Raw genomic sequence first — 19332 nt, forward strand, 5'->3', positions numbered from 1 at the left:
GTGCTTAATTCATCCTTTTGCAAATACTCCTCCCACAATTCACAAAATGAACTGCGTAGCAATTTGCAGATGCAATACTGGTTGTGCCCGGTCTGCAGATCAGCTTGCGCGATCAAGTGTGCGCCCGTTTTTGAGCACACAAACCCTCACAGCCATATTCTCCCGTGTTTAAAGGGGAGCAAAACCCAGGTTGTCAAAACGTTGTTATATTTTACATATCTTTATAAGCTGCTGTTTACTTACCATAAATCGACAAAGTACAGTATTTATCAGAGGTGGGAGTAAATCACATATGGGCAAGTCTCAAGCCTTAATTTTCAGTCCCAAATCACTGGGGAAAAAAATCAAGCAAGTCAAGTCGAGTCCCTAATGAATTTCAAACAAGTCGAGTCAAGTCATGGATCAAACAAGACACAAGTCAAGTCATTCACTCTTGCTCAATCACAACATATATTGCAGTGATGCAATGTTTTTTTTCCCCTCACGTATCGTTACACTAAAGAGTATATTTAGTCCTTTTGACAGTGAACCCATATAAATTCTATGATCGTCTTATATTATGGGATATACACAACTACTTTTGAAATAAGAAGCCGGTAAATAATTGTGTGTTCTATGATTCCATTTATTTCAAAAGGGGGCTTGATAACAAAAAATGCTTGCAATATCTCCATCTTTTTAAAAGTGAAGAAAATTTGCAATTTTGGCATTGTAGCAAAAAAACATGAAGTCGACGCACATAATTTGCTTTCATGGCCCAGATAAAATACTATGGCGGGACTTGTGTTTGACACCTGTGCTTTAGATGCTGACTGAGCTAAAAACACAAGATTTGCTGACATCCTGCTTGATGTCACACATGATGTTGGTTTTGGGTTTGTTTGACATTGAAGGGAGATTTCCAAACTGTGCCACTTTCAGGGAGTTGGACTTTGGTGGTTCCAGTGTACTTGATATTTATGTCTATCGCAATACACAGTCGGATCATATGTCACATAGTAAACTAAAGGTAATTATAGCCTATCAAGATGCACTCATCTTTTGATGAAAAGAAGTCAGTGCTTACTAAGGCACTGTGTCTATAAGAGCGGAGGTCGCTATTTGAGGAAATACTTTATACACACAGCTATGGATGAAATGTGACCACTGCTTAAGTATAGCCGCACAATATCATTCATAAACTGTCGGTATTCCTAAATAAATAAGTCAGTCGACCAAGTAGGATGTTCTACCTTGCTGCTATGGCAACCAGCAAGTCAGACGTTGCCAGAGGTGACATCAACCAGAAAAGTGACCTATACAGTAGACGTTAAAAGCACTTTTTTTGTTGTCTTTCCCAGGCAGAAATTGAGCAAAGGGTGATGTTTACTTCAGGAGTGTATTGCTAATTTCGCAAGCATCGCCTCTACTTCCGTCTCTCTCGAGAGCCATTGCTTATGAACGGATTCCTCCTGGAGTCATTTTGCAGACAAAGTGGCCTGGCAGGGGCCACAAGTGTGGTATGGAGAGAGGGACTTTTTAACTCCTCTCCATACTCTCGAAGGGGAATTACTCTCTGCTAAAAAGGAGCAATGGCCCTCTTACTCTAAAAGAGCCGACAACTTCCACGTATCTTGCCAAGGTGATATTGGCGGGAAACGGAAAAACAGTTTGGAATGTTATCAGACGTAATAGTGCGGTAGAGATGTAACAATGTACTATCGCTCCCTCAGACACTCGGCCAAAGTGGTTAAGGCGGCCTCTCAGGTGCTCAGCAGCATGTGGCAGTACAGAGACTTGCGCTCCCTCTACAAGAAGGTAACACACTGCTATCTTGAACACCTACTGTATATACTGTATCCAAACTATGATTATTTGTCAGTTTTGTGCAAACAAGAATGACCATATAGCGCAGTTAAGATTGTGTTTCCGCTTGCCTGTGTGTGTGCGTGTGCGTGTGTGTGTGTGTTGTAGTTTGTTTGCTAACTTTGAGGTCAGTCAAAACCAACTCCAAACTATACATCAATGGTTTCTGTGCTTGGATCCATTCATACTCTGCAGAAGAAGAAAACAAATCAATATTGTTGTGTTATATGTGTTAAACATGTACAAAGGCCTGCTTCGTTTTGCCAATTGTGACTGAGTGCTAGTAACGAATTTTATTTTAACATCACACAACGACACAAGCAAACACGAAGGGGAATGTTTCTGTGGAGGATTGTGTGCATGCTTGTGTTAGTTGCTTTTTTTTCGATTGCTCACACAAGCACTATAACAAAAACGATTTTTGTTCCAAATCAGTGGGTTTATTTTCAAATGACTTGATTAAATGAGTTCTTTTGTCTTCATTTGTCTCTGATAAATGTTGAGTGAATATCTGCCACCAAAGTTGCCTGCAATTCATTTTACTAAAAGAGCGTGTTGTCAAGATAATTAGATGGTATTAAGTAAGGAAGGCGTACTTGGCTTGGTGTCCTGTTCAAGTTAGTGTGGTGAAAAAGAAGGTGATATGAATTTCTAATGCTCAGCTACCACGGTGGTGAGGATGCGTGTGTGGTTTATTTTCCTCTTGTTCACATATATTTAGTATGTATGCACTGTGTGTGTGTGTTTATGTGTATATACTGTGTGTATGTGTATCTATATATATATATATATATATATATATATATATAAATATATAGATATACATACACACACACACACACACACAAAACAAAAGATTATGTAAAAAAAAAAAAAGAGTCAATGGAATAAATTAACCCAGCTAATCTCAAACTGCTTTGTCTTGTTATAGTCTCTATATATTTTCAGACCAATTTTCTAAATTTAGTGTTAAATTTATATTTGGTTTCACCTGAAAAATAAGTATTCAGATTCTGCTTTACTTTGTGATCATCATCTTTATTTAGGCATGTCTAAATAATGCAGGTCAAACAACGTTTGTATTGGTAGCAACTTTAATTAAGATCGGATCACAGTGTTTGGTTTCGCTAACTTGTCTCCTTCTTCTCCTTCTTTTGTCTCTCAAAACTGCTTTTAGCCCATTCGCTGCCATTGACGGCTGTAGAATTCAAATATTCATGTTAACATGGAGGACTGGCAGTGATTAAGAGCTGATCGAAGTTGTACCTGGTAAAGCAAAAAAAAAAAAAAAAAAAAAGCACTTACTTTGTTGCTCCAGCAACTGTTACAGGCCAAAATCCACTGGAAGGGTTTATCATCAGAGTCCAGAACACTGCATTCTTCCCTTGCATGCACATTCAGTATTAGGTCATGGATGTTTGGGATAGCCAAAAATCCCATAAGCCTCCAATCCAGACATGGATTAACATACAATTTAGACGAGAAGAGTCTCTACTAAATTGTTGCTATCGAATGGTAAAGCAGAAAGACTTTCGGTGAGTTTTGTGTATGAGAAATGGTTAAAAAAAAAAAAAAGTGTAGGGTCATTAATAGGTTTACTTGTTTATTTGTTCTCATGAGTGTTTTGAGACTTGTTTTTCCAAAGTTTTCCCTGAGTACATCAGTGTATGTTTTGTGTATGCTGTTTGTTTTTGTCAAGCTACAGTCACAGGACTAAGTAGGGTTTATTACTTCGTATAGCAATTCCACAGGAGTAGAGAAGGGAATTTCAGCAGAAGCAGTAGATGTTAGTTGGATGACAGTCCATAAATAAACAGAAATGCATGAAGAGAGCATCTGAGATGACTAGAAAGATCAGTGGTGCAGCAATTATTAATAAACCAAAGCCTAAATCTGTTTCGAGCAACACTGGCGCTTGCCTTAAAGATAAATCATGTATAAAAGTCTCCAGTGTGCTTTCAAACTGCGCGTGTACCCGAGTTGATTTGGTGTCTATGACTTCTATGTCCTCATTCTGTGTTTGCGCTCCTGCTTCACTTCCTTGGAGGGATGCCACCAGTCAGCCATCCATGTCAACAACAAATGTCCAGTATTGTTCAGTCAGGGATTGATGAGCAAAAAAAAACAAAGTTACAGCGTTTTCTTGATTGGACCGGCAGGATTTGATAATCCCACACACACATAAATACATAAAACAAACTGAAGACTGAATTTCACACTGCATTTTCCAGCTTGCCTCACTTCTTGAGAAAAGATTTAGCTGTGGCACTTAATCAGACATGCTCGCTTTATCGCTGTCTCACACACTTGCATGTAAATATACAGCAAAGCATACACAAATCAGCAAAAAGTACTTGACAGTTGGGTTTCAGGGTCAGAGAGATGTTTTGCCTGGCAAGTGTGGCACGTTCTCAACGGTGCAGGCTTGTGTAATTGACTGTGTGGATGTGTGTTAGTCAGATATGACATTGTGGAATGTACATGCGTGTGCATGTGTGAGAAGTCAACCGTGTGTGACGCTCTGTATGTTCCTGTAACACGAGTGAGTCCATTTGTAAAGAAAATGTCAGAAAGTATGTTCAGGTCATCGCGTATCATGCGATTCCTTTCCGCATTGTTGCAGCAACGTTGCGTAATGCAACGAACGTTTGATTGATCATGCTCAAATCACTTTGAACTTTTTTTTTTTTTTTCTTTACCAAGGACATTGATTAGATGAGTGTCTTAAAAATTAGCTTGTCATCCTCTTCTGCACAAGAGAAGACACAGCAAGAAACATAGATGGGAATTGGAAGTTCCGAGATAAAATATAAAAGTGTACTGCGATTACTTATCTGGAAGCGAGCGAGAGTATTTTACAACACTCAACCAAAATAAAGCCGTGCAGAGGTCAGGTACAACATTCAGCACATTAGAAATAAAAACAAATATGAGGATGAAATTCACTTCAGAATGAAAAACTAAATAGAAGACACACACACTTACACATCCATTTCAATTGCTAGGGCTGCAATCACGTTTTACCTTGCAACTGCATGACGTGAAACTAACAATGCAGTTACGAGGAGAACGACATGCAGAATGGTTGCAAAGCAGAAAATGAATGGATGTGGATTGGGACAATGCTCATGTTTTTGTCCTTTATGACATTTGTAATTGATATTATTTCACCACTAACTAAACTGATGTATTGTTTAAATATTGTATTTATTATTTTACGTGACCAAATGTTTCAATTGTAGTTATTTCTGTATGTCAGGTACTTCTAGACCAACCAGCTTGATCATTTCCGCTTTGTCTCTCGAACAAAATCATTGCTTTCTGCACAAGATCACTTCAAAACAAGATACATTTTACTGAACGACGTGAGTCGTATCTTTAAAGTAGATTCATCCACCTCAGGTCAATATTGACTGATAGTCTAATGCGTTAACGGTAGTTCACTAGAACCCAATCATGCTTTTGTCAAAACTACAAGACTACACAATCATTGACATTTTGCTAACATTAAGACTTCTTTTTCTGTAATCCTACTCAGACGATATAACAAATAAACACTTGCAAACTTCACATAGGGATATCCCAACGGTTATTCCAACACAGATCTCCTGACTGTGAGGCAGACGTGCTAACCATGATCAGTGTTGTGAAATAAATCAGTTGAATGTTTAAAAACTCTTTGTGTTGTTCGTGCACGCCCTTAAAGACCCTTGCGGCTCAATTCGAGGACCCGATGAACGAGCTGCATCCACAGGCAGCAGATTGCGCCCATCACTCACTGCAAAACGCATTCATTATTCAATAGTCAGTGACTGTGTTCATTTGAGCAACATGACACTTTGACAGTGTCCAATTGCGGGGTGGCGGCATGTACCATCAGGAAGTTACATGGTTTATAATGAGATGTAGCTTGGGATGGAGGAAGAGTGAGCTGATGGATAAATGGTAGCAGTATGGATGGCTGGAATGAATCTACCTTTTGAAGCACGGGGTCTCAGAGGAGACACCTTCTATTCGTCTTCATTCCTGTGGCGGGAAAGTCATGGGAGGACACAGCATACTTCTTGATCCTTGGCTCTGTATCTCTTTCTGCTTGCCTCACTCATTAGGGTCTTGCCATTACTCTCCCTGTTCCCACTACTTCCTGTCATCTTTTGTCTCACGTGTCTTCCTCCTTTCTCTTTTTGCCTCATCTACAAACCCCAATTCTGGTGAAGTTGCGCCAAAAAACTGAAAACAATGATTTGCAAATCCTTTTCAACCTGTATTTAATTGGATACACTACAGAGACAAGATATTTAATTTTCAAACTTATGAAAGTTTTTATTTTTTATTTTTTTTTAGGCAAATATTCACTCGTTTTGAATTTGATAACTGCAACACGTTCCCAAAAAAGCTGGGACAGAAGCAACAAAAGACTGGGAAAGTTGAGGAACGCTAAAAAAAAATGCCTGTCTGGAACATTCCACAGGTGAGCAGCATGCGCTACTTCCATTGAAAATGTGTGGCGCATGATGAAGCACAAAATGCGACAACGGAGACCCCAGACTGTTGAGCAATTGAAGTTGTACATCAAGCAAGAAGGGGAAAGAATTCCACCTACAAAGCTTCAACAATTAGTGTCCTCAGTTCCCAAACGATCATTGAGTGTTGTTAAAAGGAACGGTGATTTAACACGGAAAAAAAGCTGGGACAGCAACAACAACAACGTGTTGCAGGAATCAAATTAAGAATAGCACAGTGAAACCTTGATAGAACGGACTAATAGGGGCGGGGGTCGTCCGATTTATTGTAAATAAATGTAAAAAAAGCTTAACAGACTTTGTCAATGGCATTTTAAGTGACAAACAACTATGAACTATTTATATATAAAACAAAATCAGTGTAAATATATGATGAACATAAACAATACATATAAAAAACTTTTTTTGACACATTGTTCAGTCCCGACAGTCGTTTTATCCGATATCCATTATACCAGGGTCCCTTTTATCAAGGTTTCACGGTTGGAACATTGAATATTTGTAGTGTATTCAATGGAATATAAGTTGAGAATGATTTGCAAATCATTATTGTACCCCACCTCTCGCCCGAAGTCAGCTGGGATAGGCGCCAGCGCACCCGCGACCCTAGTGAGGATAAGCGGTTCCAAAAATGGATGGATGTACTCTGTTTTACACAATATCCCAACTTCATTGGAATTGGGGTTTGTAATTCCTCCTCCTCATCTCCATTCCATAAGCCAACAGCTCCAACCCCAATATATGCACACCTGCACCCATTGCTAAACTCATGCCCCCCAGACAGCAAAGCAATGATTGACTCCATTTATATTTGTATTATCTACTTATGGTTTGCATTCAGAGGTAGCCAATTATCTTAATGCTAAATTGAATCAGGTTCCAGCTCTGTGATTGTTGCGGACTATCATAATCCATTTTTGAAAAGTGCTTTTCTCCAATCACTCACTCCTTAATAAATACACACACGTACACAAAAGCCATTGGCTCTGCAGTAATTATGCATGCCAACTTGTTGTGTTAAAATGTCTCTGCCAGTAAAGTAATAAGACGATGTTCGGGCTTGATGCAAATGTCTTCAATTGTGTTGGCCAGTTGTGTTGTGGGTGTTTTTCCCACTCTGTGTTCAGAATCATTTTTGATAATGAAAGAAGTGATTGATGTGATTATGTCATTTTTTGGCACTAAAAGAACAATTTGGAACAGCCAGCCGCGGATGAATAGAAAGGGCAATTGTTTGTGGCTATTTGTTCGAGGCAAAACTGTGGCTATTTTAACAAATTGACCATATAGTGGAGCGGTTCATCATGCATTTACACTGAATTCTGTTTAACTTTAAGACATTTTAAAAATTATAATCATAATAATTTGCGTCACAAAATTAAGTATGCATCTAGCCTTCTGCTATCATCCATTAGAAGCTCAAACAAAAAGTGAAACAAATCTTGAAGGGCTGCCAAGAAACCATGTGAGTGGAATGATGGTGGCCCATTGAACTATGTTGTGAACTTGTGTTAACATATCTACTTGTTGCGCTGCTCACTAGCTTGAAAGTGGCTGAGGGCTGACCATGCTGACCCAAGCAAAACACTTTGTGAAGGAAAACTTTAGGGCACCCCTACCTTGTGCGTGCAAGCCTCACACACACAATGCATAAGCTGCTTGCTGCTCGCTGAGCTTTGCGATGTAAAGTGTGGCTCGCAGAAATATGAGAACGACCTATCTCGTCTGATTTCAGAAAGGGCCGTGACTCTTTGGGCACCACAAACAGGCGGCCTGGCTCGCCGCTTGCCTATTGGGTACCTATGAGCTGTACTGTAAAAAACTGTTGCGCTAAAAACTTGAAAATTATTTTGCTCTTCATAAATCTAGTAAATATTTCCTAAATAATTAAAACTAGCATTTCTTTAATGTTACTGAGTTTTGCTCAGGTGGCTAGAAATTTGAAATTTAGTCCTTGTTAACATAATATCGGTGCTTAGCATTTCCTAAATAAGTTATATCATCACATCAATGGACTCTTGCAAATACGCTGTCATGACATTTTTTATAAATAATTTAAGAGCCTAATATTGATAAAAACACACCAATATCAGTGTCTTTTACCAATATCCTGTGAGAGAATTATTTTTATAAAAAAAAAATCCATTGCAAACAGACTACTGCACAATAAATGTGGACATAAACATGTATATTTAAATAATTACGAATCCAAATCTAATCATATTAACAATATCAAAACAGTAATTGTATTCATTACTAATAGCATCAACTATATGAACATAGTATTATTTAATGGGGGTTAGGGTTCGTTTAGGTTAGGGTTAAATTATGTTGAATAATTTCAAATATTGTACACATATAGCACATGAAAACGTAACATTTTACTTTTGTATTTTATATTGTTTATTTAACTGATGAACATGTTAAAAAAAGCATTTCCCCTGTGACATGGTACATTTAGCCGAGCGTGCTCATTTCAAATCTGAAGCACGGAATTTCCTACTTGAAATATGATATTTATATATACACTGTACTGTGTGTTATTACTCATCATAATCTGTGTCTCTTGTGTATTTTTCCTCCAGGATGGCTACTCCCAGTATCACTTTGTGGGCTCTGCCTCCACAATAGAGCGAGACCGACAGAGACCATACTCTTCCTCTCGAACTCCCTCCGTGTCCCCTATCAGGACGTCCCCAAACAACCGCTCCGGTGAGGAAACGACAAGTAATGATTATGATGAGGTGTGCGTGCATGCGTACGTGAGTGCGCACGTGTGTGTGTGTGTGTGTGTGTGTGTGCGTGTTAGCCTTGCTATTACCATCATACTGTAAATGTTCCAAGGGTAATTGTATCCAGTGATATTATTCTTCTCATGCGATCATTTAAGTTTAGGTTTAATATTTAATTTGAACTAAAATCAACCTTGTACAATCTTATATTGCTTGCAAAGATCAGTGGGGTCTTGCAGAGTTCACGTCCACTTACAAAAGTCTTCTTTGAACTATTAAAAATACTTAAAAGGTAAAAATCCGCTCTATTTTATCACATGGACAACTCGTCAAAGATGTGTCGTATATATTCATTGAAGGCTTCCTTCCAAGGTCTTTTTTGGTGCTAATGTTTGAAGTTTTTTTTTTTTTTTTTTTTGGAATACCGAGTGTCTTGAGCTGATATTTTAAAGTTGAAGCTGTGATTCACCGAACTGAAAATTCTTGACTGAAAGCAAAAACCGAAAATGAGGAACCCAAGGCTGAAAGCCGAAACACAGAAAGAAATTACTGTGCCAATTATAAGTAAAGTAGAAATTCACTTCCAGAACAATGTGTCTGTGAATGTCCGTATTTTTAGAATTAAGTCAATAACGCTACCGCGGGACAGTTATTGCAGTATATTATGAAATCCATCCATCCATTTATCTCTTATATTTGTACAGCAGCTGTTCCTTTTCACATAACGGTATTTTTCACTGCGCAAAGGTGGTATTTGATCTGAAGTCGGCTTACTTTATCCGCACGGTAGTTCGCAGCTGACATATAGGCAGCTTGACAGAGTGAGAACTGAAAAAAAATGTAGACAAAATAAATCGATTAGCTAGTCTTTTAAGGACATACATATTCAGAGGAAGTGCAAAATAGAAACATAAATTAGCCGCTAATATAATAGTCACCCAGTAGCTTGCCATAAAAAGCTGAAAACAGAAACGATGCATCTATAAGAGGTTAGCATGAGTCTGCACAGACAGTTGGTAAGTCATCTCCAACTATTAGCATGCATTAAATTAGATTGTAGCCTACGTCTAACTAAAGCAGTGACTTTCAGCTTTTCCCTGTCGGGGTGACCACCACAACGAGTCACTCGCATGATTCGTTTGTCTGACGTAACCCAACCATTTTCATCCTGGCTTTAATCAACCCATTTTCCAATTAACTTCACAAACTCATTTTGAACATTTACAGGCATTTAGGAGTAAGACAAAATCTCTGACAGAAATATGAATCTTTGTTAACAGAGCACCCCTGTGTACTTTGCCACGCTAAAATAGAACTAGCTGGAGACATCATACTCCCTTTTAATGATCCTCTGCGCTATAACGCTGTTCCAGCCAGACCTACTATTTGACAAGTGTACAGTGTCACCCAGTCATTTTCTGTATTTTGGTGTTTTGCGACTTCATAGCACGATAGCTTAGCAATTAGCATGGTGTCCCCCTCATTCACCTGTTAATTCCTTACCGTACCAATTGTGATAACGATACTTGTCAGAAGTTAACCTTATTCGCTGCCATGGAGGCAATGATGTGTGACTTATGTTGCGTTGACAACGGACGCGATGCGAACGTTCGGCTTATATTTAACGCATTATTCATGGCAAATATTGAGTTAGTTGTGTTGTTTTAGTATTTTGAATATTTATATGAATAAAAGATTATTCACATACGCAATTTTGAGAAAACTGATCCTATTATGGACAAAAAACAAAACCACAACATATTTGGGGGGGGCGGGGCTGGAACGGATTAATGGTATTTCATTCATTTCTATGGAGAAAGATTATTTGAGATACGAGTGTTTTGAGTTACGAACGTGGTCATGTAATGAAATAAACTCAAAGTAGCACTGTAATATTTTTTTGCATTTACTGTAGATATGTTGAAAATGATAGCCTCCTGGAATGGATTGTGTTTGACATTAGGAATGTAAATAATGAACATTTAGCAGTCAGTATGTGGACATCTAGGCTGAACAGATTTTAGAATGTGTGTTTGTCACCCACAGTGATTACAGTTAACCTTTACCTTGAGCCTAGTGGCATTCATGCATTGCAAAGTGCGCATTAGCTGTTAGCATCCGTCGTCGAGGAGCCTTTAGCTGTGCTTTCTCCACATCAGGCTTAGCAGGCTGATGAGGCAGAAAAGTACTTTTCCTTCCTCCCAGCTTACAGGGGTCTTCAAGGACCCAGCAAGGGAGCCATGTGTGTATTCATCCATGTATGTGTGGAGACAGCAAAGAGAGGGATGATAAACAGAATGAGAGAGAAGAATTAGGTATTAAAGGACTTTTAATACAGGGATGAAGATTTGACCTTGGACAGTGACATTGAAGTGTTCATCTTTTTTGTGTGTACGTGTTTGTGTAGGTATGTCTCCCATTTATTCACCTCTCCTCCACCTTCACTCTTCCAGTAATCCTTCTTTCTTGTCCCGTCTCCCTCTGATCGCACACACACATAAATGTGCATCTGTATCTCCTGCCTGCATATGCTCCATGATTTGGCCCCCTAGAGACGGATCAAAGGAGAGGGGGTAGTGATGGTGGAGTGAAAGTGGTGATGTGGGGGAGCTGGGTTGGGGAATTGGGGGAAAGGAGTTTGCAGGGAAGGTGTCAGGGGGTGTCAATGGCAGGGAGGCAATGTGAGAAGGAGACCTTTGCATCCACCCTGGCCGCCGTGGGAGTCCTGCTGTGTTTAGAACTGATAGAAGAAGTCCCCCAGCTAGATTGCCACTGTAACCAGGGGTGATGGCAACATCTCTGTGGGTGTCAGGTCACAGCGCCCATCCTAATGGAATCTACCTCAGGGGTGTCAAATGATATATTCTGTGGAGGGGGGGAAAAAAAGGATGAAAAGTTCTCTCCTAGTTCTGGGTTGGCCAAAGCTACTTGCGAGCCATATGTGCCTCTTTCGCTGCCCCTTTGCTGTTCACAGATCCTCAAGTACATTGTTGCTCAGTCATGTGGCGAGTAATCTCATTTTACTGAGGGTTCATAAGTATGGTGGTGAAACAGTAATATTTCAGACCTCCAACAATGCAAAATCAAAATTCACTCTCTCTAACTCACGATGTAACTTGACGACTGTAACTTGAAACAATAATCCAGTACAACAGTAGTAACACTATTGTAACATGTCTAACTATGTGCATAAAGGAAGGATCCTGTATAGCCACCATTCCCCAACCCTATAGTGGATTGCAGCTGCCTCAGCTCCAATTTTTAATACTCCCTGCTGGCATTACTGCCAAGCAGTTGTTAATTGCCTTTTTTTGTTGTTGAAGTTTTTGAAGCAAACGTTTGCCATAGTGTGATGGGGTACACTATGTGAGAACTCCAGTGACAGCGCTGGGAAAATGTAAAAGAAAGCAAAGCAAACCTGTGAGCAAAATATTAGAAATTCGGAGTAATATTTGGGCCAGGAGGTGTGTGTGGCTGTTGACGTCACAGAACGGTCAGCCATTGTTCGTGTTGGCCACCCCAATCTAAATCTTGGTAAATAACATTCTTAACAAACTGAAGCTCTATTTAATTTTGCTAGATGATTCAAGTTGGCCTGGCTTGGCTTGTGTGTGCATACAGTAAAATCGCTTGTTAAAAACTGGGAACCAGATAAAAGGTGATGAATTTTTCTTTTGCTGTTAAATGTCAAACAAAGGGCTTGGACTGTAATAAGTAGTCCTTTTGTATTCAAATAGATAACTTTTAAAGACACTTTTAAAAAAATCACTTTAAAAACCTTTATTCTATTTGGGTAGTTTTGCCTTGCTGCTGTCTTCATGATAAAGGAGAGACGCCAAAGAGAACAAAGGCTTTTCTTTGTCCATATTTGTCCCTCTTACATTGAAATGAAGAACATTGTTCCTCTTGTTACAATGAGAGCGTGTTCATATACGCAGACTGAGAAAATATATACAGGGAAAATCACTGTATAGAGCTCTATCACACATTTTGATTTACACTGTCACCAGGGTACAGTATAAACTCCAAAGACGAAATTCCCAGTTGCTCTAATTTCCTTTGTCTATGTCCGATAGAAAATAATCTAAAGTGAATCCATTTGTTCATTCCACAGACTGTTGGCATCATAAAACCTTTGGTAGCTGTGTAGGCAATGTTTTGAATATTATTTGGACATTTTTAACGTTAGAAGTTAACCAATGTAAAATACAACTAAACCTAAATAAAGTAAAACTGCTGTCATGGAGGCGGCACGCTAGATGACTGGTTAGAGGGTCTGCCTCACAAATTCTGAGGACCGGGGTTCAATCCCCGGCCCCGCCTGTGTGGAGTTTGCATGTTCTCCCCGTGCCTGCGTGGGTTTTCTCCGGGCACTCCGGTTTCCTCCGACATCCCAAAAACATGCATGGTAGGTTTATTGAAGTCTCTAAATTGTCCCTTGGTGTGAATGTGAGTGCGAATGGTTGTTTGTTTATGTGTGCTCTGCGATTGGCTGGCAACCAGTACAGGGTCTACCCCGCCTCCTGCCCAATGATAGCTGGGATAGGCACTCCCGTGACCCTTGTGAGGATAAGCAGCTCAGAAAATGGATGGATGGATGGATGGATGGATGCTGTCATGGAATAAACCTGACAGATACATAATGGAACGTGAACAAGATTGTGTTTACAGAGTAGTATTGTCTAATGGCTGTTTTTTTTTTTTTTTTTGGTCAGTATAAGAACACTTCTTGACCATTGTGGTTCTTTCGTTTGTGTGTATTCAATTTATTTGGGTGTGATGTAATTAATTACTGAGATACGTTGTAGGTAAAAGAAAGTGGCCTCTACGTGTTAAAATTTATTTGCTTCTATTATTGATATTTTATTGTTATTATCATTAATTGTGTTGCTAATATTGTACTGAGCAGCCATACTCTTCTCTACTGCAATATATTCAATTGCTGGTTAAATGACTATCATGACACATTTCCTTTGCCATCACTGATAACCTTCTGTGCTCGCTCACAAACAAAAAAATAAACAAACACATACTTGTGGCGTTAATTTGGGGTCATGCATGACGTCATGCGTGGTGACGATTCGCTTTGACTTGAGCATATTTTTTTGAGTTTTTTACCACTTTTGGGTCCTTCTGCTGTATTAAGTTAGCTATATATCTATAGTTATGTTTGTACTTTGCCATGATGTATGACTATTGTACCAATATCTTTTTGTAATTTTTTGCCCCTGCAGCTAAATAAAACCTCTTGCTATAATGCAGTAGAGTTCTACACCACTGCAGCATCACTGCAACCTGCAAAGTCGGACTGAACTGGTCCAGACTGAGTATTTTTAGAGTGTCCTTCACTTTGAACGTTCTGGCTAATCTTGCAGGGCATTAATGCACTACATATATGTGGAGTAGTTACAGGAATGTTTAGCAAAGCAAACTAAGGGGGTTGATACTCGGGCAGGCAGGCAGGTGTAGGCAGTATTCTGGCAATCCCATGTGTCAAGATAAGAGGGACTGAGTAAGCACTTTGAATATGCTATAAGGGGATTACATTGCTGCGTGTGTGTGTGTGTGTGTGTTTGTGTGTATGTGTGCCTGTGAGAGAGAGACAGAGAGCAAGAGAGAGAGGGAGAGACAGACAGACACAGAGGAGAGAGAGAGAGAGAGAGAGAGAGAGAATGAGTGAGAGAGACAGAGACAGACAGAGAGAAGGTGAGAGACAGAGAGAGAGACAGACAGACAGACAGAAGCAGAGCGAGAGATACACAGAGAGACAGACAGAGAGAGAGACAGACAGAAGAAGAGAGAGAGATACAGAGAGAGAGAGAGAGACAGGCATACAGACAGACAGGCAGACAGAAGAAGAGACAGATACAGCGAGAGACAGACAGAGAGAGAGACAGAGGTGAGAGAGAGACAGACAGACACAGAGGAGTGAGAGAGATACAGAGAGAGAATGAGTGACAGAGACAGAGACAGACAGAGAGAAGGTGAGAGAGAGTGAGAGAGAGAGAGACAGACAGACAGAAGAAGAGAGACAGATACAGAGAGAGACAGACAGAGAGAGAGACAGAGGTGAGAGAGAGAGAGCGAGACAGACACAAAGAAGAGAGAGAATGAGTGAGAGAGACAGACAGAGAGAAGGTGAGAGAGAGAGCAAGAGAGAGACAGACAGAAGAAGAAGAGAGTGAGATGCAGAGAGAGAGAGACAGAGAGAAGGAGAGAGAGACAGACAGAGAGGAGAGAGAGAGAGACATACAGACAGAAATAAAAACAGAGTGAGAGAGAGATGACGGAGAGAGCGACAGAGAATGAGAGCGAGGGAGAGAGAGACAGACAGACAGAGGAGAGAGAAAGTGAGAGAGGCAGACAGACAGTAGGAGAAAGAGAGAGAGACAGATACAGACAGTAGGCGAGAGAGAGAGAGAGAGAAAAGAGAGACCTCGAGGGAGAAAAGAGAGCAACAAAGAGGGAGGGGCAACAGAGGGAGAAACTGGAGGTAAAACAGTTGAAATTATGATAGGCTATGCATGCGTGCGTGTATGCGTGCGTGTGCAGTGATGCATTCATGTGTGTGAAATACAGTTGTGCAGAAAAGGTATCTTCCCAAAACAGTGTAATAAATCTGTCAGGGTAACCTCCACACGAGCAGCACACATTTCCATCTGTTTTAAGATTTAAACAGATACCTGTTTTATATTTCTTGCATTTTGATTGGTTAACAATGTCAAATAAAGCGGTTTGTATTTGTGTACAGTAAGTGTTTAGTAGGTGATCGTATATGCTGACGTGGTAAATGTGGAATAATGACTATGCATCTTGGAAGGCCAGAATGCTCATGCATGCACAAATATGGCCATGCAGGGGTGTGAGGTCTCATGCTGTTCTCATTATTTTGTGTGCGTGCGTGTGCATGTGTGTGTTTGTGTGCGTGTAGCAAGCGCTCCAGCCTCTCCGAGAGAGATGGTGAGTCTGAAGGAACGCAAGCTGGACTACGATTCCACAGCAACCAATGCCGGTTTCCATAGCAGCAAAGGCGAGCATACATCCCGGAAAGATGGCATGGCAGGTGTGTATGAGTATGTGTGTGCACGTGTTTGTGTGTGTGTGGTGTGTGTGTGTGTGTGGTGGGTCTTTCTTTTCAGCCACTTTCATTATGTTGCCTTTTTTTAACTCTCCATACATAGTGTTCTTTCTTCTTTTGGGGTTGGGGGGTTAGAGTGTAATCACTTTTCTCAGTTTTTGTATCTTTTCTATGTTTCTGTTAGTCCTGGAATAAAGAGTGTTAGAGTGGAATAAAGTACTTTTTGGGTTTTTCAAACAGAGTGAAGTAGCACTCCACGTGTAAATGTCACTATTAATCATCTGTCTTTCCAATTCAAGTGTCCTGTGGAACATCTACATTGTTCCGAAACTCATACCTGACTGCCAGTGATGATATCAAGCCAAATCAGGTGAGCTAATAGTAGCAAATAATGTGTTTTTAATGCATTCTGTTCACCCTGACAGCATGTCCTTACTTTTGCGTATGCTGTCAAGAGATAATAGCTTGATGGAATCTAAATACTGTCTCACTGTTATCGTAATTCCTCAAATAGTGGTTTCTGTTCTGAAAGATGGCATGTCTCAATTAGTTGTGGAAAAAAATGGCTACCCTCAAAATGTCTCCCATTTTTCCCTCAGGAAGAAAAAAATGAGACGCCTCTAATTACATTTACTATAGCTGTGTTTCCCACAGAGCTATGGTTCTGTTCAGTTCACAAGGGCATGGTGCAGTATGCTCATACACTGAATTGGTTTTCTTCAGCCAGGGTTTTTGAGCAGGTCTGTGTTAGTTCTGTCTGTAATTATTGATATGAACGAAGAATTAAAGGCCGCAAAAAAGAAACTGCTCAAGTGAAGGAGTTAAACATTGCATTCCCATTGTACCACAGACAAAACCGTTTTCAACAGAAGCGTGTCCAGCTGCACCCTACAAATAAAGACCTCACATCAGCAAAATGTCTTCTCGTCTCAAATGACTACCTGTTACTCTCTACACTTAAAAATATAATCACCGCTGACAGTATTTGAAATATATTGCTATATAAATACAAATGAATGCGCTGGAAGAGTACAGGAGCTAAAGTATATGAAAAAATATGGTCCATATACTGTAAATACTGTTGTTGATAGTTTGAAATAATACAAGCATTATAGGTTCCTGCATCAATGTCAACAATATAGTGCAGTATAGTATAGGTTTTTCCACATACAGTATATACCAATTAATCAGTGCACAGACGAAAAAAGGTCCAAAGAGAGATGGTTTGTTTGAAGTTATTTTGGTAGCCCTGGCAGCTTTTCAGGATGGCAATACAAATAGCATTCTGAACCAAAATGCAATAGATGTGCATGCAAAAATGAATATGTAGCATGTGCCCACCTCCTGTTTTACGTTTTGTGTTTATCAACACTGCCTGAAACCTTTCTCTGCATCACCTCACCTTCTGCCTCCCTTCACTGCACTCCACCCCCAACCCGTCTCCCGACACTGCACCCTCGACAGGCCCCAGTTCAGCCCTGCACCATGCCCCCGCAGCCTCAGCAGGACAGTCCGTCAACAGCCGTGCTAAAAGACTATGACCACTACCCACCCCCCCCTTCCTTCCCCCAGCCTCTGCCTCCACAGCCTCCCCCTCAAAGCCAGAGCCGGAGCTTCGACGAGACCTACTACGAGGACCAGGGACCGACTCCGCCAACCCAGCCACAGCCGCAGGTCCAGGCACAGGCCCAACCCCAGCAGCCCCCCAGCACCACCGGACCACCCCGGGACCCAAGGGAGGACCTGCGGATGCATCTGGGCCTCAAGTCCACTGGCAACTATGTAGACTTCTATTCAGCATCGCGACCATACAGTGAACTGAACTACGAGACCAGCCACTATCCAGCCTCGCCTGACTCGTGGGTCTAATTCTATGGACTATGATGATGATGATGATGATGATGAGGGGTTAAAAAGCATCTCTGTGTGTGGAGGGGATTTTTTTTTTCCAAGCACATCAAGTTTGCAAAGTAGTCTTGAATTCCCTGACAAGGTCTTTTTGTGCTCTCTCATAACAAAAGCAAGAAAAAGTGATGTATTCAGGTCAAGTGACAAACAATGCATGTGCATGCCAACATCTTTTTTTAACCACCGCTCACTTTATGTCTTCAATCTCAACCCCACTCCACGGAGTGAGTGCCAGGTGTGTGAAGGGCCAAGACGGCAGTGGGCAGTATAAATAGAGAAAGAAAGCAAACAACAAGGCAAGAGGAGGCGAGCGAGAGATGACCGTATGATAGGGATGGCATGAGTAAAGAGCCTTTATCCGCGGGAAGAGTCCTGACCTTTTGTTGAAAGCAGCGCAAGCAAAAGAGGGTGACTTGCACAAGGCTTCTCAAGGAGGTCAGGAACAATGGAACGATATCAGACCTGAGGAGAAAAGTAGGTGTTTCCTACTTCCTAAACGTAGCACTGCGTCTATCCCCTGCCCTTTCTTGTTGTTGTTATTGCCTTTTTGCCTGTGGAAGCCTCTGCATTTATTTTAAAGGAATGTCATGGGGTTTTTTTTTTCTACTTTTTTAGATTTTTCAAGAAGTCATTTTATGTATTGCAGATAGATGGTGTGCACACTTTTTTTTGGGATGCAATTCATTATTTGTTTTTAAGAGAAAAACAACAAAAAGACGTCAAATAAGAAACACAAGAAGCAGACTTCATCACCAGGATGAAAGTCAGCACAATCCCAGCTTTGCAGTATTTGTGTTTATCGACCTTCATCCAATTGAATATTGTGGTGGAAAATTAACATGCGCACGTGGAGAGTTGTTCACTTCTGAAGCAAGAAGTGCTTTTTCACTGCCGAAAAAACAAAAATCCATTTCCGAGCACATTTTGTCTTTGGGAAGGTTCGTCTTTTCTTTAGTTGGGAGCATCATCACTTCTGCAGGAGTAAATATTGTACAAGCCAATGTAAAGTGACAAAGGACAAGAAAGACCCTGCCAAACCTTGACCCCTCATGATGGATAAATCCTGGATGACTTTAAAAGGCACATTGTCTCAGTTTTCAGACACTGACTGGATGTCTCGCTCTGCTGTTTGTAACTTTTATGTTGCTGTGCCCCTGATCTAGATATTGCTGGGAATTGTGGGTAATTTCCCTGAGATGTGCAGCGCACAGCTGCCCTCCGTGTCGGGCTGAGCATATGTGGGCGC

At 40.6% G+C, this 19332-nt stretch overlaps 1 protein-coding gene across 1 annotated transcript in view; it reads left to right on the forward strand.

The window, feature by feature from the left end:
* ctnnd2a (catenin (cadherin-associated protein), delta 2a) overlaps nt 1-18081 on the forward strand; it is a 215704-nt gene extending 197623 nt beyond the window's left edge. The window contains exons 23-27 of the mRNA XM_061666667.1: nt 1713-1797; nt 8954-9080; nt 16032-16163; nt 16478-16548; nt 17643-18081. Of these exons, the coding sequence (XP_061522651.1) occupies nt 1713-1797; nt 8954-9080; nt 16032-16163; nt 16478-16548; nt 17643-18047 (820 nt within the window). The 3' untranslated portion in view covers nt 18048-18081. The remainder of the gene's footprint in view (nt 1-1712; nt 1798-8953; nt 9081-16031; nt 16164-16477; nt 16549-17642) is intronic.
* The last annotated feature ends 1251 nt before the right edge of the window (nt 18082-19332 follow it).

The sequence above is a fragment of the Phycodurus eques genome, chromosome 21 (assembly GCF_024500275.1).
Source record: "Phycodurus eques isolate BA_2022a chromosome 21, UOR_Pequ_1.1, whole genome shotgun sequence".
NCBI classification, from domain to species: domain Eukaryota; kingdom Metazoa; phylum Chordata; class Actinopteri; order Syngnathiformes; family Syngnathidae; genus Phycodurus; species Phycodurus eques.